We start from the raw sequence: 20,582 nt of genomic DNA on the forward strand, positions 1-20,582 counted from the left end.
GGTTATGGGCCCATCTGCTCAGTCCCTTCTGCATTTTGGGGTTATGGGCCCATCTGATCAGTCCATCCTGCATTTTGGGGTTATGGGCCCATCTGCTCAGTCCATCCTGCATTTTGGGGTTATGGGCCCATCTGATCAGTCCCTCTGCATTTTGGGGTTATGGGCCCATCTGCTCAGTCCCTTCTGCATTTTGGGGTTATGGGCCCATCTGATCAGTCCCTCTGCATTTTGGGGTTATGGGCCCATCTGCTCAGTCCCTTCTGCATTTTGGGGTTATGGGCCCATCTGATCAGTCCCTCTGCATTTTGGGGTTATGGGCCCATCTGATCAGTCCATCCTGCATTTTGGGGTTATGGGCCCATCTGCTCAGTCCATCCTGCATTTTGGACCCATCTGCTCAGTTCCTTCTGCATTTTGGGGTTTTGTTTTTGATAATTCCTCTCACAGTGAATCCAGTAAGGAAATGAGGGGTTTGGATGGGTGGTGTTTACCAAAACTTCATTTTGTTAAAGGAAAAAAAGTCAGTGTTTCTCTCCTTACTCATCTATTAACTCGGTGTTTCTGCACTAAAGGAGTGTTCCAGGAGTTTTCTCCATGGACACATGGGAATATTTTAGGTAGAGAGTGGAAGTGTCTCTATACTCATCCCAGTCCTTGGAGGGATGAACAAAGCCTTGGGTTTTTAAACACCTAAAGGAATTCTCCTCCCTCCGCCCACCTTTGTGGCTTTCCGCTTTATTGGGAAAATTTTTATTCTTATTTATTATTTTATTTATTTTAATTTATTATTTTAATTTTATTTTTATTCTCTATATTGTTATTTATTTATTATTCCCTTTATTTCCTTTATTCCCTTTATTCCCTTTATTTAAGCTGCAAACTGTAAAAATCCTGGAGTGCATCTGCACAGTGTTGGATGCAGAATTCCAACTTTTATGGCTTTCTCCTTTTTTGGGAAAATTTTTATTCTTATTTATTATTTTATTAATTTTATTTATTTATTTTTATTTTATTATTATCCCCTTTATTGTTATTTATTTATTATTCCCTTTATTTCCCTTTACTCCCTTCATTTCCTTTATTTCCTTTTATTTCCCCTTATTCCCTTTATTCCTTTATTCCCTTTATTCCCTTTATTTAAGCTGCAAACTGTAGAAATCCAGGAGTGCACCTGCACAGTGTTGGATGCAGAATTCCCTTTATCAAATCCTTCCTCCCTTGCTCTGTGCAGCCCAATGTGAGCCATGCACCCTTAAATCCCACTTTAATAACAATATAAATATTTCTAAGTTGCTGTTACCCCCCAAACAGAGGTTTGCTCTCTGTCCCACTCCAAAAGCAAATTTTTGGCTGCTGCCTTGCTGCTTTTCCTCACTCTCCATTCCCTTCCAGCACGGAATATGCCATCAACAAGCTGAGGCAGGAGGGCAACGAGGTGGGCATGTACGTGCTGAGGTGGAGCTGCACCAACTTCAACCACATCCTGATGACTGTCACCTGCCTGGAAGGCTCAGAGGTACAGGCAGCTGCCCATGCCCAGCTGCAATCTGCTCCCTGCAGCCCCTGGGGATGGGTTTCTGTCCTCAGGGCACCCACCCTGAGCTCTGGGCAGGGAATTGGCTTTTTCTCCCAGCCCTTTGTGCTCTCTCTCCAAATGGGATTAATTAAATCCAGAGCAGCTCCATTCCTCCCAGTCAGGCTGTGCAGGGACATGATAAAAAAGAAGCATTTTAAACTCATGACATGGAGAATTTGTCACTTCACCTTGCCTTGAGCATGGTTCAGCTTCCCTGGAGCTTTTTTGGGCATGGGTTTAATTCCCTTGATGGATTTTATTCCCACACCAGCCTCAGCTGGACGCCTGCAGCTGGCTTGGTGGTTTGGGAGGATATTTAAAGTGCTCACACAAGAATAATAATAAATAAAATAATACATAATAAATAAAGTAGTAAATAATAGATAACAAATAATAAATAATAACAAAATAAATCCTTCTCTTAGGAAAAAAATGGTCATGGAATCTGTGGTGAGTCAGGAAGGGATATTTGATACTGGGTGTATCTCCTGCAGATATTTAAAAAAGAAAGATGATCAGCTCTCTCTTTTAACAGTGAAACAAGAAAGGAATTTTGTCTTGGAAAAGAGGGAAGGGGGAGGTGACCCAAAGCTGCAGAGGGGAGACCCTGAGAGCTTTTGGGATGGGGAAGTTCAGGAGTTCAGCCCTTCCCCAGTGAAACTGGAGGGTCTCAACAGCAGCCTGGAATCTCCTTGAACAGTCTGGGGTGGGAGAGGGAGTTTTGCTATTTTTAAATCGAGATTTTGAAACCCTGCTCCAGATTCTGCAATTTTTGACCAAACAAAGAGAAAATTCCTCCAGAAGAGGCAACACTTCTGCATAACCTCAGGCTCTGCAAACAAACAAACAAACAAAAAAAGCGCCATAATTTGGGCTTTGATTGCATCTTTATGTTGTTGCTCTTTTCTTTGAGCCTTCCTGGGAGTGAAAATTCCAGGAATTTGGTTTTTTTTTCTGCTCTGTTGCAGTTTGATTAGAGGACCTTGACTTAGGAGCAGGGGATGAGCTGGTGCTACATGTGATGCCAAGGTTTTGGGAAGCTTTGCTGGCTTTACAAGCAATTCCTTCCCTCCAGTGATCCTATTTCCTTTCTTTTCCCTCCACCCCCAGGTGATGAATAACTCAGGCCCCTACAAGAACTTCCAGATCGAGGTGAAGAAAGGGGGGTACTTCCTCCATGGCTCCAACAAATCCTTTGCATCCCTGAAAGACCTCATGGATCACCTGAAGGGACAGATCCTCCGCACAGACAACATCAGCTTCACCCTCAAGAGGTGCTGCCAGCCCAGACCCAGAGGTAGCCTGGCCTTGCAGGGTTTTCTTGTTGCAAGGGATCAATCTCCAGACTCTTTTAGTGTATTTTTAGTGCTGTGTCCTGGTGTAAAGCTCTTTAAAAAAAAAAAAAAAGGTTTGAAGATTTTTCCTTCTCTGACGAGGAATTTTGTCAGATGCCATGGGCAGGTTTGAGGAGGGGAAAAGAGGGTTGGGATCTCCTGGTTTGCTCCCACTGTGAGCTGCTGTTTAATAACTCATCTGCACCAGGCAGCAGGGAAGGGTTTTGGTCCCAAAACTGATGTCCTGAAGAGCCTGGTGGCAGGAAATCATCTGTGAGGTGCCACTGAGGGACAATGGGGCGGCTGTTGGGTGCTGCCAGCGCTCTCTGCAGCTGTTTGCTATGAACTCTGAGGGCCTTGCACTGGGTTTGGTGTGACAGAGGAAGCACAGTGGGGTGATTGTGCTGAGCTGATAATGGTTTCCTGTTAGAGCAGGGGAATAACTGAGCCACATCAGTCACCTGCTGCTCTGAGGCTTTGGGAGAGCCCCTGAGCTGCTCACACTCTGCACCAAGAGCGTGGCTCATGCTCTGGAGCAGGGGCACCTTGCACTTCTGATATTGTGGTTTCATTTTGATGGCTGGATTTGGGATAAAATGAAATAAAAAGGGTCAGGGAGTTGATTGCCCACTTCAGCTTCTCCCTGGTTTAGCTGCAGCAGGATTCGGTGCATGTTCCCTGTTCTGTCCCTTCCCTGGTGGGTTTTTCCTTCTTTTTGAATATTTCATCAGATATTCACAAAGAAGTGCAGGGGATGCAGGACTAAAGCAGCGTGTGGTGGTTCCAGAATTGCAGAAGATGATTTAGCCCCAGTGCCAGGTTCTGCTCACAGCAGGAGGAAGCCCAGATGCCCACTCGCATCCCAATCCCAGTAAATAATGCCAGGAGGGCAGAATTCATGTGCAAAACCTGGATCTGTCCTGCAGCAGCGGGAAGTGGATTTTTGAGCCTGTTCCTTCTGCTCATTCCCCATTCCCCAGCTGAATTTCTGTGCCCTGGGAGCACTGTTGGTGCTTCCCAGAGTAGAGGGAGTTTGGAAGGAGGTGAAGAGGAAATGAGATTCCCCCTTGCACACTGGAGAGGGGATGGCCCTGCTGGATGTGGGATGTTTTATTCCATTTTATTCCATGTACAGCACAGGTATTTTCTCTTTCAATCTTTGTGCAGAAAACTCTGTTCAGTTGTTGAAAATCACCCTGATCTGGCTGATAATAACTCTGTATTTAAAATATGATCGTGAAACTGTGCTTTAGTGATTTCTCTGTGGAATGAGAAGAAATCAAGCCCAAGGTTATTTTTCCTTCCCTTTTTTGGGGGGATTTTAATGCATTTCCATCCATGTTGGTACTGGGAAGGGGGAATGCAGTTTCTCTGGAAAACTTTAAGGATATTTTCTGCCCCTGCCTTGCAGAAATCTCCAACCTGCTGGTGGCCACCAAGAAGGCCCAGGAGTGGCAGCCAGTGTATCCCATGGGGCAGCTGAGCTTCCACCGCATCCGCAAGGAGGAGATCGTGCAGGTGGGAGCCTGGGGGGTGACACGAGGGAGCCCCCAGAACCTTGGGGGGTCAGCTGAAGCTTAGAATCCAACCCAGGGTCTGACCTGAGACCTTGGGAAAGGCTCCCAAACTGAGGTGCCAGAAGTGAGAATGTGGATTTATGAAACAAATGTGTATTTTTAAAGCAGGGACATGTTAAGCTAAGTAAAGGAAGGTTTAGAGTTTTAGAGTTTAAGAGATAGAAAAAATAAAAGTAGTTACAGAGGTAACAGGAAGTTTAGAATGCAGCATTGTGGGTTTGTGTGTCATAACAGGATTGGCTAAGAAAGCTCACACTGTAGCATGAGTTCATAAGACCAAATATGTAAGGATTGGGTCAAAAGCATAAATATCCCTGTTGGCAGTGTTTTATTGGTTAATAAACCCTTAAAAGGATTGTGACTGGAGGGCTTGTGACCCTCTGAGCCATGCAGTGAAGATGTGAGCCCAGCTCACCCTTCCTGCCTATGCAGAAGATAACAAAAATAAATCCCATCATGTACAGCAGCTCAGAGGTCCCAACTCTAATTCATCCAGAATTCCCCAGGTGCTGAGCTGCCCTGGGAGCCAGGAGTGTGGCTGTCCCTGAGCCCTGCAGGGACACCAAACCAGCCCTGCTGCCTGCCCTGCCCCTCCCAGCTCCCCTCAGCAACCTGCAGCTGGAGCTTCATTTATTTTTTATCGATTTATTTGGATTTAAGCCTCTGCTTGCAGAATCCTGCTGCTTGTATGGCTTTGTGTGGACAAAGAAGGGCTTAGGAATGATGCCTTTCACTGGGAATGAAATTGATATTTAAGTTTTCTAATGGAAAACAGAGGTTTTAAGGTCATTTCTTGGGAGTCTTAAGAGCTGGTTTGTTGTGGGTGTATTTTTTAAAGCCTGACTTATCAGAGAAACAGAAGTTTAAGGGAGTATTCTACAGTAAAAAAGGTGAAGTATTCAAAAGCTCTGAGCAGTCAGAAGTCTGTGTTTAAGCCTCCCCAAATTTTCAAATTTCCCCTTGATTGTAGTTACTTATTCAGGTCACCTGAATGAACCTCAACAAACACACAGGACCTTGAATACACTTAAATCAGATTTAATGTTGCCAAAAGAGCTCTTAAGTCATGCCCTTGGCTGCTTCTGTGAAATAAAAAGGTATTGGGGGTTTTTATTTGCATCACTGCAGGCAGAGATTGGGTTTGGGTTGGTGTGTTTACAGTCAGCATCCTGCAAAAATATCCCAAGGCAGGATGTTATTTTGGAGGAAATTGCTTCCCCAAACAAAGCCTTGCAGTGAAATATTACTTCCTCTCACTTTTGGAAACACATTAAAGATCACCTCAGCAGCACTTTGTGAATAAGAGCCCCAGCTGTTGTTTATTCTTTTGTTTAGTCTGGGAATGCTCAATCCCAGAGAACCTGTTGGGTGATGTGGAGGTGTAATATCCAAGGAATTCATGTGGGAAGGATGCTCAGAGCTTGATACCTCAGGTTTAGCTTTTATATTTTCAGACTCTGTGTGGGTCTGAGTTCACATGAGGGGATGCTGAGCTCTGTGCACAGAGCAGGGAGACAAAACAATTCCTGCTCCAGCTGGGCACCAAGGACAAATGATCCAAATCTCAGCCCAAGAGCACAAACACCGTGGGCTGGAGAGAGAAAAACAAGCAGGGTGGGACTGCAGGGGCTAAAGCTGGAATGGGACAATGAACTGCAAGGTGCAAATGGAGCAGAACTGATCCCAGTGACAGAGCCCGTGCCCGGCCGTGCATTTTGGGGCCATTTTGGTTCATCTTGGGTGCAGCCCTGGCTGGGCTCTTGTGCTGCCCGAGGGGGATCCATGGAGGAGATGCTTTGAATCAATCCCTGCTTTATTCTGGAACTCTGCCCAGCCTCTGCCCCAGCTCAGCCTGCACAAGGCCCCAAGCTCACTGAAGCCAAAGCAGCTCCCTGGCATTGGGTTCTCACTGGAACAATTTCAATCTGTAACCAGATCAGAGAGAAAGAAGTGCAGATTCCAATAAATATTTGTGTAAATCTTGTTTGCTTCCTGCCTGACAAACCCCTGCTGCTGTGTCTCAGGGAGAGCACCTGGGAAGAGGCACCAGGACCCAGATTTACTCAGGGATGCTCAGCCTCAAGGATGATGAGAACGAAGGGTATCAGAACGAGAGAGAGATCCGGGTCCTGCTCAAAGTCCTGGACCCCAGCCACAGAGACATTTCCTTGGCAAGTCTTTTTTCTTTTGTCTATCTTTTCTTTAATATAAGAAATAAAATATGGATTAATTTTGTTTTATAAAATTATATAGAGATATGTAAGATAATGACATATAAGTATAAAGAAATAGAGTAAAGTAATATATGTAATAAAGAAGAATATAAAGTAATTAGGAATTAATTAGGTAATACACATAATTGATAACACACGGGAAATTAGATAATTATCAAGTATGAAAGCATTGTATGTTATCTTAGAGTAATAGTTGATAAATTTTAAAATTTAGATTAGTAGAGAATTGGAAAATTATGTCTAAATAACAATTCTCTTAAGTTCTCTTTAAAAACAAATTCAGTTATTATATTAATACAGTTAAATTATTAAGCTAAAGTGACTTAAGTATTATTTTGATGTAGAAAACACCTAGGTTTGTTGTCAGATACCTGATGTAGATAGAACTGAAGCCTAACTGCATGGATGACTATTGGAAAGGGCAGGGAATGGGGAAGGGCTGAAGGTGCAGCTCAGCCCTGGGCACATCCCTGCCCTGCTGCCCTCTGTGTGCCTGAGCCCAGGGTGTCTGTGCTGCTGTTCTGTGTGTGCGTGAGCCCAGGGTGTCTGTGCTGCTGTTCTGTGTGTGCCTGAGCCCAGGGTGTCTGTGCTGCTGTTCTGTGTGTGTGTGCCTGAGCCCAGGGTGTCTGTGCTGCTGTTCTGTGTGTGTGTGTGTGTGCCTGAGCCCAGGGTGTCTGTGCTGCTGTTCTGTGTGTGTGTGTGTGTGCCTGGGCCCAGGGTGTCTGTGCTGCTGTTCTGTGTGTGTGTGTGTGTGTGCCTGAGCCCAGGGTGTCTGTGCGTGTTTGTGGGGGTGGTGTTCCCTGGGCAGGGTGGGGTTCTGTGTTGTGTGTGCCTGCCCAGGGTGCTGTGCTGCTGTTGCGTGGGGGGTGGGGGGGGGGGTCCAGGAGGCTGCTCAGGAGCAGCAGCTGGAGGTGTTTCTGCCCTTTCCCCAGGCATTCTTTGAGACAGCCAGCATGATGAGACAGGTGTCCCACAAACACATCGTGCTCCTGCACGGCGTCTGCGTCCGCGACCTGGAGAGTGAGTGACAGACCTGCCAGGGACATGGGGACAGGGCTGGCACCTGGGGGGGACATGGGGACAGGGCTGGCACCTGGGGGGGACATGGGGACAGGGATGGCACCTGGGGGGAACATGGGGACAGGGGATGGCACCTGGAGGGACATTTGGAAAGGGACAGAAGATGGCACCTGCCAGGGACACAGGGACATGGACAGGGGATGGCACCTGGGAGGGACACAGGGACCGGGACATGGCTGGCAGCTGCTGCCTCTGGAGCTTCCCAGAGTGGAGCTGGGACAGCAAAGCAGCTCTAAATAATTCTCCCAATAAATTTCCCTTTCCAGCTCTGTGTTTGAGCCTTCCCTAAGGCTGGAATGCCAGAGGCAGGGGCAGTGTGGGATGCAAAGCACCCCGTGAAATTTGCCCAATTACATTTATTACATTTATTACAAATATAAATTCATTTGTATGAAATAAATGTATATTTGTAATATTTGTACATATAAAGCATGTACACATTTATATGTATACATTTTTATGTTTATACATGTAAAATATAAATATACACATAAAAATGTAAGTGTATACAATACAGCTTTATGTGACTTCTTAAGCCATGACAGTCCTAATGTTGTGGGTGAACACCAGAAGGAGAGCAAAGCTTTAGAAAATTAAAAGACAAATTGGTTTATGCCCCAACCTGAGCTCTTCCAAACTCAGGAAAGGAATTTGAGTTACATGTGGGTGTTAAACAGGGCCATGCTGAAGGAATTTTGGTACAAGAGCACAGGGGAACACAGCAGCCTGTTGATTTTTCTGAGCTGTTATGTGCATTAAAATTCCACCTTTGGAATGCCTGGTTCCAGGTTTAATGTTCATTTGCCACACAAAGCCCCTCAGCCTTTTAATCTGGACTCTGAGCACTGAAATAAATAAATATTTCACCTTGGGCAAGGTGAAATAAAAACATTTTCCAACCATCGGGGCTGGGAGGTGGGAACACAGATTCAGTGACTCCAAACAATTCATTGCAGCACTGACTTTCTGCACCTGCCTCTGCAGATATCATGGTGGAAGAGTTTGTTGAATGTGGGCCTCTGGATCTGTTCATGCACAAGAAAAGTGAAGTTCTCACAACCCCATGGAAATTCAAAGTGGCCAAACAACTTGCAAGTGCCCTGAGCTACCTGGTAAGAGACACCTTGGCAGAGGCACTGGGGCCTAGCTGGGAATACATTTCCCCCCAGGAAAAGTGCTGGAGTGGGAACACTCCATCTCCCGGCTCCTCCTTTCCTTCTCTTCCTCCAGTTTCTTCCCAGGTGTAATTTTGGATTTCAGCTCAGAATATTTCAGAGATCCCCTGTGGTGTGGATATCCTGGAGCACTCATATCCCTCTCACTGTTCTTTCCCTGTTTTTGTGTAGGAGGACAAGGATTTAGTGCATGGCAATGTGTGCACCAAGAACATCCTGCTGGCCAGAGAGGGCATTGACACCGAGTATGGGCCCTTCATAAAGCTCAGTGACCCAGGGATCCCCATCACGGTGCTCTCCAGGCAAGGTATGGCCACAAATGGCATTTACAGCAGCCACAGCTGGCTCTGCCATAGCAGGGATCAGCTCTCATACAAATACACTGTATTTGTGTGTAGCAGGAATCAGCTTTCATGGATCTGCAAATACTCATTGGGTGTTCAGAGCATTCATTTCTCTTACAAAATGCTGTGTCCAGTGAGATGAGACAGAAGGAATCTGTTTGTGGAGGGCTCCAGGCACGAGCCTGTGAAATCCTTCTGAGAACAGGAATTTGAGAATCAAGCAACAGGGCAATTTCTGCAGCTCCAGTTTCTTTCAGACAAGGATAATTCAGTTTCCCCCCTGTGATATTCACCCCTGATGTGTTTCACCCCAGAGCGTGTCGAGCGGATCCCCTGGATTGCACCTGAGTGTGTTGAGGATTCCAAAAACCTCAGCATTGCTGCAGACAAGTGGAGCTTTGGTACAACCCTGTGGGAAATCTGCTATAATGGAGAAACTCCACTCAAAGACAAGACCTTGGCAGAGGTAAAGCTGTTGTACAAACTTGGGTCCATCCTCTTGGGCCCTTCAGTTTTCCCCTGTGTGCTGTCCCTCCATCCCTTGTCCCCAGTCCCTCTCAGCTCTCCTGGAGCCCACTTAGGCCCTGCAAGGGGCTCTGAGCTCTCCCTGGAGCCTTCTCCTCTCCAGACTGGACAATCCCAGTTCTCCCAGCCTTTTCTAACCCCTGTGTCCAGTTAGAAGCTGAGTGAGATTCTCCCAAACATCTCTTGTTTCTTTTGGATTGATTGCAAAGGGTCTCCCAGGGGACACTGCTGCTGTTCCCTGCAGTTTAAAGAACTGGAGTCCCTCTTGCTGTGCCCTGCCTGCCTGTGGCCACAGCCCTGCAGGGCTGGCAATGCCCATCCCAGCCTTGTCCCACCTGGCCTGGAGCTGGGACCTCCCAGGGCTGTGAGGAGCACCCAGGGTGTCCTTGGCAAACATTTCCTGGTGCATAAATAACTGGGAAAACCTGGCAGGAAATGATTCTTGAAAATGAATTCAGCACCTTTTGAACACTTCATGGGTTAAGTGGTTGCTCCAGACTCAGCACAAGAGGAATTCTCTAAAGATCCAAGTTCCAGCTGAACAGGGGGATTTCCTTGGCAAAGCTCACATTGAAATAAGGATTTCATGGTCACATCCTCTGATGTAGAATCACAGAAGTGCTCAGGTCAGAAGAGACCTCAGAGATCCTCGAGCCCAGCCAGTGCCCAGCTCAGAACTGGGAGCTGTGGAAGTTGAAATTCCTGGCATGTCTGTTTGCTCCCACAGAAGGAGAGGTTCTACGAGGGGCACTTTGTGCTGGCCACGCCGTCCTGCAAGGAGCTGGCAGACCTGATGAAGCAGTGCATGAACTACGACCCCCACCAGAGACCCTTCTTCAGGGCCATCATGAGGGACATCAACAAACTGGAGGAGCAGAGTAAGGCCTGGGACACTGAGGGAGGGATCATGGAATCCTGGGCTGGAGGGACCTGGAAGAGCATCTCCTTCCAGCCTCATGGGAGCTGAGGAGCTGCTCCAGGGTGGGAAGCTCACCCAGAGAAATCTGGGTGTGGGTGTGGAAGCAGATCCAGACTGGCACGAGGGGAGGAGAATTCCCTGTCAGAAAGCAGGTGGGATCTAAGGAGGGAAAGATGGGAGAGGGAATAGAGCAAGGATGCCTTGGAATGTCAGACCAGGCCGGAATCTGACCTGGGATGTTTTCCCCCCCCAGATCCTGATATTGTCTCAGAGAAGAAACCTGTCACCGAGGTGGATCCCACCCTCTTTGAGAAGAGGTTCTTGAAAAGGATCCGGGATTTGGGGGAGGTAAGAGCAATGTCACCCCCAGGACACAGCCAGTGTACCTGGCTGTCCCCACAGCCCCTGCTGTGTCACACAGCCACCCAAATCAGTGCCTGGCTGTCCCCACAGCCCCTGCTGTGTCACACAGACACCCAAATCAGTGCCTGGTTGTCCCCACAGCCCCTGCTGTGTCACAGACACCCAAATCAGTGCCTGGGTGTTGCTGTCTGAGCGTTGTTCTCAAAGATGCTCCTTTCTCTCCCACCCAGGGCCACTTTGGCAAGGTGGAGCTGTGCAGGTATGACCCAGAAGGTGACAACACCGGGGAGCAGGTGGCAGTGAAATCCCTGAAGCCAGAGAGTGGAGGGAATCACATTGCTGACCTCAAGAAGGAAATTGAAATCCTGAGGAATCTTTATCACGACAACATCGTCAAATACAAGGGGATTTGCACAGAAGATGGTAAATCTTGCAGAATATTAACAATTGTATGGGTTTTCCTTTAGAATTTATAAATGTCCTGCCTGGAGCAGCTTTTCCTGTGCATTGGCTCAGGGATGGATGATGGGAATGAGCCATGGGATGTTTAAAATGCTGCTGGTGCTCTGGGCTTGTACAAAAGCTGTTGAGAAGGGTCTGCAAACCAAACATGCTCTGTTCTTTAGGAGGAAGTGGGATTAAACTCATCATGGAATTCCTTCCCTCCGGGAGCCTGAAGGAGTATCTCCCACGGAACAAGAACAAGATCAATCTCAAGCAGCTGCTCAGATATGCTGTTCAGATCTGCAAGGTGAGATGGGCCCTGAGCCTGCAGCTCCATCAGCTGGGTGAGGGGGATGGAGAACATCAGCAACAAACCCATTCTCCTGCTCTGTCCCCAAGGATCAGAATCCTAAAGCAATCTCTCCCATGCTTTGGGAGCCAGTGGCACAAAGACCAGCTGGGGAATAATGAGGAGGTTCCAAGTTCCAAAGTTTTCTGTGAAAAGTTGTTCCTGTGGGAGGATGTGGAGGATCAGGAGGGAGGGCAGCACTTGGAATGTTCTGGCAAGAGGAAAGGAGCGAGGTGAAGTCTAAAGGGATGGAGATGAGAGTTCAGAGCATGGTCAGGAAGCAGTTACTGGAGAAAAAGGGATTAAGGTACTGGAGGAATAAAGGAAATGAAAGGCTTCTTTTCTCCTCTCTCAGGGCATGGACTACCTGGGCTCCTGTCAGTACGTGCACCGTGACCTGGCAGCGAGGAATGTCCTCGTGGAGAGTGAGAACAGGGTGAAGATTGGGGACTTTGGGCTCACCAAGGCCATCGAGACGGATAAGGAATATTACACCGTCAAGGACGACCGCGACAGCCCCGTGTTCTGGTACGGCCTGGGGCACAGGGACCCCTCTGCTCCTGCACTCCCCAGGGTTCTCCTGGTTTTATAAAAGGCCTCTTGTGCTGTAAAGATACACCATGAGAACAGGAAAAGGCACCTGGTGAACTGTCCTCACCTCTTGTGCTGTTTATTCTTCCTGCACTTAATGATCCATTTCCCCACTAGTTTGGGTTGGGTCTCCTTGGTTTCACTGTGCCTCGCTGTGAGGTTGAACACACCTTATGTATTACTTTTTATTTATGTGCAAGGCTCCACAAACACAGCTGTGGCTCTTGAGCTGCTCAGGCTGTGTGTGGGCAGGGCTGGGTCCCCGGGTGTGACGCTGTCCCCTCGTGTCCCCAGGTACGCCCCGGAGTGTTTGCTGCAGAGCAAGTTCTACATCGCCTCCGATGTGTGGTCCTTCGGGGTGACGCTCTACGAGCTCCTCACCTACTGCGACTCCGAGAGCAGCCCCATGGCCGTGAGTGCCTGCGACACAAACAGCTCCCAGAGCTGCTTCAGTCCCATATCTTAAAATAATTATTATTGGTTTTGGCAACAGGAGCAGCAATCAGAGAATTGCGGGCTCATTTGGGGCGGGAGGGACCTTAACGCTCCTCTCCTTCCACCCCTTCCATGGGGAGCTCCTTCCTCCAGGATTATCCTGGGAAACACCTGGGGCTTGTCCTGGCAGAGGGGTGAGGCACTCCCAGCTGACCCCGCTGTCCCCACAGGAATTCCTGAAGATGATCGGCCCCACGCAGGGACAGATGACGGTGGCACGGCTGGTGAAGGTCCTGCAGGACGACAAGAGACTGCCACGGCCACCCACCTGTCCTGAGGAGGTGAGGGACGGATGGGGATGGAGGGATGGATGATGGATGGATGGATGGATGGATGGATGGATGGATGGATGGATGGATGGATGGATGGATGGATGGATGGATGGATGGATGGATGGATGGATGGATGGATGGATGGATGGATGGATGGGAGAGGGAGAAAGGAAGATCTGTCCATCTGTCCCTGCTGGACACAGGTTCAGCCCCAGAGGGGTCACACTTCCCTGGCCACTCAGGTAGGAAAACCTTCAGGCATGCTGGGAAAAGGCACTGCCAAGGTTTTCAAGCATTGTTTAAGATGATTTTTGGTATTAACATTCCCAAGTCTGTGATGTCCCTTCAGGGGGGGCAGGGATTTGCTGTAGTACCTGGATCCATGAAAATTCCTTGGGAATCCCTCTGATTTTGGCAATTCCTGGGGTGCAGCTCCCCAGGTGGAACTGCCCAAAGCCCCTGCCCAGGTCCCTGCTGACCCTGCCCAACAGCCGAGGAGTTTCTGTTCATTCAGGGAGACTCTGCTCCATTGTTTTCACTGGCAAACCCAAAGAAATGTTTCATGCCTTTAAAAATGTCCCTGGTTCTGTTGCCAGGTGGATCAGCTGATGAGGAAGTGCTGGATCTACAAACACGACGAACGCACCACCTTCCACAACCTGATCCAAGGATTTGAAACAATTATGAGTAAAATGTAAATAATTTTTTTTTAATCCTGTCAGGACTTTAAATGCCCAGCAACCTATCTATGCCCAAGGCTCTTACTTTTTTTTTTTACTCCTGTAATTTGTACTCTGGCTGGAAGATTGAAGAGTGGGATTAAAAGAATTTTAAAAATTTGGGCAAAATGAGCTCCAGCTCCCTTTGCTGCTGCTGTTGCAGGGCAGTTTTATCCTGCTCTGATTCTGGCTGTGCCACAATTGGAATTGCCGTGCTGGATGATGTGAGCTGGGAAAATCCACTGCATTTCTCAGCTCAAACCTCAGCCAGTGGCTCTAAGAGGGCTCAATTAATAATTTTAAAGTCGGCTGACAAAATATCCTTCACATGCACTTAAATCCTAGTAACAAACAAAACAACTTTGGCATAAAAATATAGGGGAGGCGAAAATTTCAGCTCTTTTTAAACCCACCAGGCCCCAGTCTAGAGCTCTTACAGGTATTTAAAAAGAAGTGTTCAAAAACACCACCCCAGCAGTGTGGAGGGGTGGGCAGGCACAGTTGTGCATTTCAGTGAGAAGCCCAATTTTGGGATAAGTAATTTGCTTTTCCTAACTCCACTCCCACATTCTTCCCCTGGAGCCCCCAGCCTGGGTGCATCCCTAGAGGGTTGAATGTGCATCCCTGGTGCTGAGGGATGTGCAGGGAAGGAATTCCTGGAGCTGGGAAGGAACCCAGTCCTTGCCCAGAACCTGGAGGGGATTATCCAAAAGGAAAAAGGCCTAAGCACCCAGGATTATCCAAAAGGAAAAAGGCCTGAGCACCCTGGGCTGTCCCAGGGACTGGGAACCCCTCCAACCAATTTTTTAAAGAACATTTTGACTCAGTGGTTTAACTGGAACCTTCTGCTGCCGTCATGTTTCCTACCACACCTGGAGTTGGAAAATGCTCTGAAGAGATCCTCCAGTTTTGGCAATAACAGAAAGAGGTCTATATATATATATATATATATATAAAAAAATATATATAAAAATGGTAATTATGAGCTCCAAGGAGGTCAGATTTATTTTTACAGTGTTACTGTTTCTGTATGTCACTTAGGAAGCTGAATTTAATCTGTAAGCACTTTGTTACTCTTTATACAAACAAGTCTAATAAATTTTTTTTTCTCCATGTGCCTCCCTTTTTAATCATAAATTAAACAGAGGAAAGTTTTAAAAATTGAATTTCCATGGGAATGGTGTTCTTTTAAAACCTTTTCCTACCTTACTTGATTAAAGGAGTCCAGGGCTGTTTTCCTCCCACAAAAAAATCCACTTGAAGTAAGTACCAACAATTTATTTTCATTGAAAAGTGTAACAAGTTGAGAAAGTTGCATATACAAACAGTTGAAACAAAATATTACAAGCGAATTTATCAATACATACAGGCAGAATCCCAGAAAAGCTCCTGGCTCCTGTCTGTGGAGCAGTTCCAGCAGCTGAGGGAAGAGGGAATTTGCTTGGGATTTTTTTAAGCTTTGAAAATGTGGATCCTGGTCACATCCCAAAGCTTGAAAGGCAAAAGTTTAAGACTTTTAATTTAAAAAAATCAGTATTGAAAAATGGCTTCAGTGTTCTCTAGCAAAGAAAAGGGAGGAGGAGGTGGCTCCTGGCCTCAGTGACCTCAATCCAGATGGATTTGCAGCAGGATTCCAAGGGGCAAAGCCTTGGAATGAGGGCTGGCTCCTCATCTACTGTCACTGAGGGCAAAGGAAGGATTGCTGATCTCCAGCTCCAAGGGCAGAAGAGAACAGCTCGAGGCAGAGCTGATAATGAGCTAAAAATACAAAAAGTCTTTAAAAGGAAAATACACTCAAAGGTGGGAAACAATGTGGGGTGGCCCAGGAAGAGCTGTCCCACACCTGTGGAAGGAGGAGGCTGCCTCACACTGGGAATTACTTCCTCCATGGGGAAGCTGGGGGTTCTCAGCCTAAAAACAAAGTTTTTCCACTGTCCAAGGAGCAGCTCTCCAAATCCCAGGGAATATGCCAAGGCAGCCCAGGACAGCATCTCCCTTTGAACAGGTATTTATTGAGAACATCACCGAGGCTCTGGGAATCCATTTGGTATCGCTCCATTCCAGGATTAAGAAGAAATATTAAAAATTGAAAGGCTGTAAATGCAGAGCTCTTAATCCTGGAAAAAGGAAAGTTGGAAAAAAAACCCCCACATTCTTAGTTAAAAAAATACAAAATAATTACTATCAAGACTTCCTCTTTTAACTTCCTCAGGCTGAGGACTGGAGAAAGGATCAGCTTTCTTTCCTCTGGGTTTTTATTGCTTTCAGCTGGAGCTGCCCCAGCTCCCCAGGTCCTGTGCTCTGTCCCACAGGTGACAAAGCCAACGCTGTCCCTTCCTGTCCAAGTGAGAGCAGCCACCACCTCTGTCACCTTTGTCCTGGCAGTGCCGGGCAGAGCTGGCTCCTCTGGGACACTCACCCCGCTCAGCAGGAGCTCCTGGTGGGAAGTTAAGGCAGCAATAAATCCAGAGGATTCCCAGCTGCCTGCCGCTGGCCTGGGAGCCCTGGATCCGAGCCCTGGATCAATACACGCGCTTCTTCTTCAGCGAGGACTCCGCGTAGCGCGCGGGGCCCGGCAGCTCCGCGGGGCCGGGCTCGGGGCAGGACACGAGGAACGAGGAGCTGCGCTTCGGGGCCACCTGCGGGCGACACACGGCACAGCTGTCACTGCTCGCTTCGCTGGCATTCCATGGGCTGGACTTAAATGTTTGTTAGTGTGGGAACCCGGGAAATCCCTCCCGCTGCCCTGCAGGGCTCCAGCCCCTGCCTGGGGGCTCAGAGACCTCAGCACAGAGCCCAAGGCCCCTGTGCCTTTGATTTAGCCCTTGGAAAAAACAATTACCAACCTTTATATGAAGAATTACAAGCCACGAAATTTTAAGTAGAATGATAGTGAATTTATCACAGGGTGAAATATTTTTGGGGTTTTTAGAATGGGGGTTCAAAAGGCAAGATGGAGGGATCTGGGTGTGTCCAGCCTTTCTCCTTCTTCTCCTTGGCCTCCATCTTCTGCTGTGCTGGTGGCACTTTTGGATTGGTTTAGAGTAGAAGCTCACTGTCTAACACAGGTGACAAGTATTGGGAAGGAATTGTAAATATTGTACAGGTAGCTTTTAGTGTAAAAGATAACACTGCCCTGGGGCAGGCAGAGTGCCTCTGACTGACCTGCTGAGCAGACCTCAGCTGGACAGGAGAAAGAAACAATTATTTTATAGATAAGATACAATAAACAACCTTGAAACCGAGAACTGAAGAGCTCTGATTCCTTCTTCGACCACTGGGCTGGGAAAAGAAACTTTCTAATGCATCTCAGAGTCACTCTGAGCAGCAGAGATATTAGTTTTTATTGATGTTCTAGTTTTACATTATAATTTATGTTATAATTTTTATGTTATAGTTGTGAGTTTTGTAGTACTTTATTTCAATAAACTAAAAATGGAGTTGTGTTTTTTTCTTTATAAGATTTTTTTAAGGATTAACTAAGAAATGATACTTAAATTATTTTTAATTTAGTAACTAACTACTTGTGGTTTGCAATGTGGACTTTTTTATCTAATTACACAATACTATTTAAACTTATGAAGAAGGACTAGTTTTCATCCTAAAACTTGAGATTTATCCTGTGTTTTTTGATTCGCTTTCCAGGCAATTCTGAGCTGCTCTCTCCACTTCAGAGATTCTATCCCAGTGCAAACCATCTGCAAGTCAGGCAAACACCCATTTAAATCCAGTGCCAACCTCCTCCTCCTCTCTTCCTAGTTTTTTTTGCCTCCTTCCAGGCATTTTTGCACTCCTATCTCTCCAAGAAGCTCCCAAAAACCCAGCTTGGCTCTGCCCGTGGCTTTTGGGGCACTGAGAGGAGCTGACCCCAGGGCCTGCAGGGCTCTGGAGCTGGCCCCAAGCTGTTCTCACGTTCCCAGGAATTGCGTGGAGCAGGGATGCAGAGGGAAAGCTCCACCCGGGGGCAGCAGCAGGCAGGGAGAAGCGTCTGCAGGCGCTGCTCCTCCTCCTCCTCCTCTCACCTGCTTTAAGGGATTTGCTGGAGGAGGCTGCAAGCCCGGCTGGGCTCCCGGGGCTCCACTCAAAAAGGAAGGCACCACCTGCAGGCAGGTGCTGTAGTTTGGGAAAGATCCACCTGCAGATTCCTGAATCCAGAAGAGGATCCATGAAGTAGAAGGAAAAAAGGTTTAATAATTCTTTTTTTCTGCTATTGTGATGAGCTCTCAGCAGGTAAGGAAATACCTGAGGCACAAGAGGTGCAATTCACAGCAGCTCGGGGGTGCAGCAATTCCTGGAGCAAAATGTGGGGTTTGGATGATGCTTTAATTTGTGTCATTCCTTTCAAAAGTGTCTTTCTCCTTGCTCACAAAACCCTCAGCTTGGGCAAGAAACAGCCTTTCAATGCTGGGAGATTCAGCACTGGGAAATGCCATTAATGGTGTGCTGCTCCTGGTGGGAGTATTGTAACCCACTGCTGAGCATTCCAGGTGCTTTGGGATGGTGGGAATTTAGAGAGGGGTGTTTTGGGTGTGACTCTTGGGGTGCTGCCCTGCAGCAGTGCCCATGCAGTGCCTTCTGCAGCCCCTCATTCCTGTGCCAACACACAAAGCAGGTGTCCAAAAGCTGATTGATGGGAGCAACAGCCAGTGGAGACAGCAAGAAAATGAAATTATTTCTCACCTCAGAGGCTTCATTTTCCAAGCCATCCACTCTGGCCTGGGTAGAGTGACGTGCCTGAGCACAATGCTGGTACCACTGCTGGACAGCCTCCTACAGAGGAGCAGAAATCCTCTCCCATGCCTGCCTACAATTCTTACAGCCCAGAGCTCTCCAAGAAGCACCAAAACACCTTCAGCACCAGTGGTGAAGCTCAAATCAAACAGTTAAAACTATGGTAAGTGCCTAAAACACACAGGAGGCACCTCTGGCCTGGCAGTGAGGCAGGGACAATTCCTGTTATGGGAACACCTCCAGGGATGGGGCAGCCACAGCTTCTCTGTGCACCCCACCCTCCCAAGGATATCCATTCCCAGTCTCCCATCCATCCCTGCCCCTGGCAGTGGGAGCCATTCCCTGTTCCTGTCCCTCCAGGCCTTGTCCCAGGTTCCTCTCCAGCTCTCCTGGAGCCCCTTTAGCAGCAGATCTGATCCAAGGGCTGTGTGGCCCCTGGCAAAGCTCTGTGCAGTGACCCTGTCCCCCAACCCTGTGGCCAGGCTGCTCTCTCTACTTCAGAGATCTCCCTCCCAAGCCAAACCCTGGCTGCCAAGAGTTTGGGGTCACAGCTGTCCCTGCCAGCTGCCCAGTCTGTGTGTCCCCCTGGGGAGAGGCAGCTCTCAGCTCTGACCTGAACAGTTACAGTTTTACAGACTCAGGATGGTTAATGCAAATATGGGGATGTTCTTTCTCTGCCAGTGTCCTGCTGAACTGGCTCTGAGCACTGCACACTCTGCAGGGCCTGCAGCTCCTGGCCAGGCTCTGATCTCCACATGGGGAGCACATCCTGTGCATGAGAGCAGCTGGCAAACATCCCCGAGCTGTGCAGCAACTGCAGCTCTCTGCCCTGGGATCCAGCCAAAGCTCAGGACTTAAAAACTTCTGGGGGAGGCAAAGAGAAAAATCCCCTGGTTTTGAAGGCAGACAAAGCCAAAGCAGAGGTGCTGAGAAGTCATTTTTAGTGAGTGCCCACAGTTCAGGCTCTCAAGAAACAATTTTTCCAAGGGTTGTGATTTCAGCAGGGAAAGTTCTTTGTGCTAAATCTGCTCTGGATGCTGAAATGATCAGATAAAGTGTCAGTGCAGAGGCTCAGGAAGAACACCCAGAGAAAACAAGGAGCAGCTCTGGGAGAAGCCCAGGGGACACCAGGCTGTGGGATTATTCCTACCTGTGGGTACTCCCCAGGCTGCTGGGCATAACTGAAATAGTTTTCCATTGCATGTTGTGATGCAGTTCCCTGAGACACAGCAGCATCCACGACGTTGTTTGCAAGGCTGGTCTGCTGTGGAGGACTGGAGGCTTTGCTGGCAATTGCTGCTGGGAACACAAAGAGCAGAGCTTGGATCAACACCTTGACTGTAAAACACACTATACCAGGATTAAAATTGAGATTTATGCCCAAAATTAATCAGTGCTACTAATAATTGAAAGGCTTCTAGAAGTCTGTGAGCCTCTGAAAATGCACCCCTGTTTAACCATCAGGATAAACGACTTTGCAGTTTTGAGACACACTACAAGATTTCCAAGAGGATAAATGCTGTGGGCACTGGATTTACCAGGCAAACAGGATTAACATTTGCCACGCTCTGGCTGTGGAAATTTGCAATGAAATCCATGGAATGTTTGCTTACCTGGCAGACAGATACCAGGCAAAACACTTGCCAAATTCAAGTAGGGGTTGGTGCTCAGCCGGATTTCTTTTGGGGGCTCCCCAAGCAGAGAAGTCTGTTTTTTCAAGGGCGTCTGAAAAATGGACAGGGCAGTTTGCATTAAATTCATATAAAATTGGTCAGAAATAAGGTTCAGTGGCCTAGCAGGGTCTTGGGAAAAGCTTAGTCCTATGAAAAAAACCTTTTGAAATGCAACTTTTGA

General features: G+C 47.7%; 2 protein-coding genes across 6 annotated transcripts in view; one reads left to right on the plus strand and one right to left on the minus strand.

Moving 5' to 3' along the window:
* Positions 1–15,109, plus strand: part of JAK1 (Janus kinase 1) — a 50,336-nt gene extending 35,227 nt beyond the window's left edge. The window contains exons 10-25 of the mRNA XM_030953497.1: positions 1,393–1,516; positions 2,687–2,873; positions 4,322–4,428; positions 6,512–6,658; positions 7,654–7,741; positions 8,786–8,913; positions 9,148–9,283; positions 9,635–9,786; positions 10,573–10,723; positions 11,018–11,112; positions 11,358–11,550; positions 11,754–11,878; positions 12,276–12,448; positions 12,806–12,923; positions 13,177–13,287; positions 13,875–15,109. Coding sequence (XP_030809357.1) covers positions 1,393–1,516; positions 2,687–2,873; positions 4,322–4,428; positions 6,512–6,658; positions 7,654–7,741; positions 8,786–8,913; positions 9,148–9,283; positions 9,635–9,786; positions 10,573–10,723; positions 11,018–11,112; positions 11,358–11,550; positions 11,754–11,878; positions 12,276–12,448; positions 12,806–12,923; positions 13,177–13,287; positions 13,875–13,976 — 2,137 coding nt within the window. The 3' untranslated portion in view covers positions 13,977–15,109. The remainder of the gene's footprint in view (positions 1–1,392; positions 1,517–2,686; positions 2,874–4,321; positions 4,429–6,511; positions 6,659–7,653; positions 7,742–8,785; positions 8,914–9,147; positions 9,284–9,634; positions 9,787–10,572; positions 10,724–11,017; positions 11,113–11,357; positions 11,551–11,753; positions 11,879–12,275; positions 12,449–12,805; positions 12,924–13,176; positions 13,288–13,874) is intronic.
* Positions 15,110–15,236: 127 nt separating this feature from the next.
* The window catches only part of RAVER2 (ribonucleoprotein, PTB binding 2), a 29,137-nt gene continuing 23,791 nt past the window's right edge, over positions 15,237–20,582 (minus strand). For 2 of the 5 annotated variants that reach the window (XM_030953682.1, XM_030953680.1), the window contains exons 10-12: positions 20,342–20,453; positions 19,879–20,027; positions 15,238–16,636 (exon numbers count right to left, since the gene is read on the minus strand). In XM_030953682.1, the coding sequence (XP_030809542.1) occupies positions 16,520–16,636; positions 19,879–20,027; positions 20,342–20,453 (378 nt within the window). In that variant the 3' untranslated portion in view covers positions 15,238–16,519. Of the gene's footprint in view, positions 16,637–19,878; positions 20,028–20,341; positions 20,454–20,582 lie in introns of all 5 variants that reach the window. The other 3 variants (XM_030953678.1, XM_030953679.1, XM_030953681.1) reach the window with 3 other exon arrangements.

Source organism: Camarhynchus parvulus, chromosome 8, assembly GCF_901933205.1.
Source record: "Camarhynchus parvulus chromosome 8, STF_HiC, whole genome shotgun sequence".
NCBI lineage: Eukaryota > Metazoa > Chordata > Aves > Passeriformes > Thraupidae > Camarhynchus > Camarhynchus parvulus.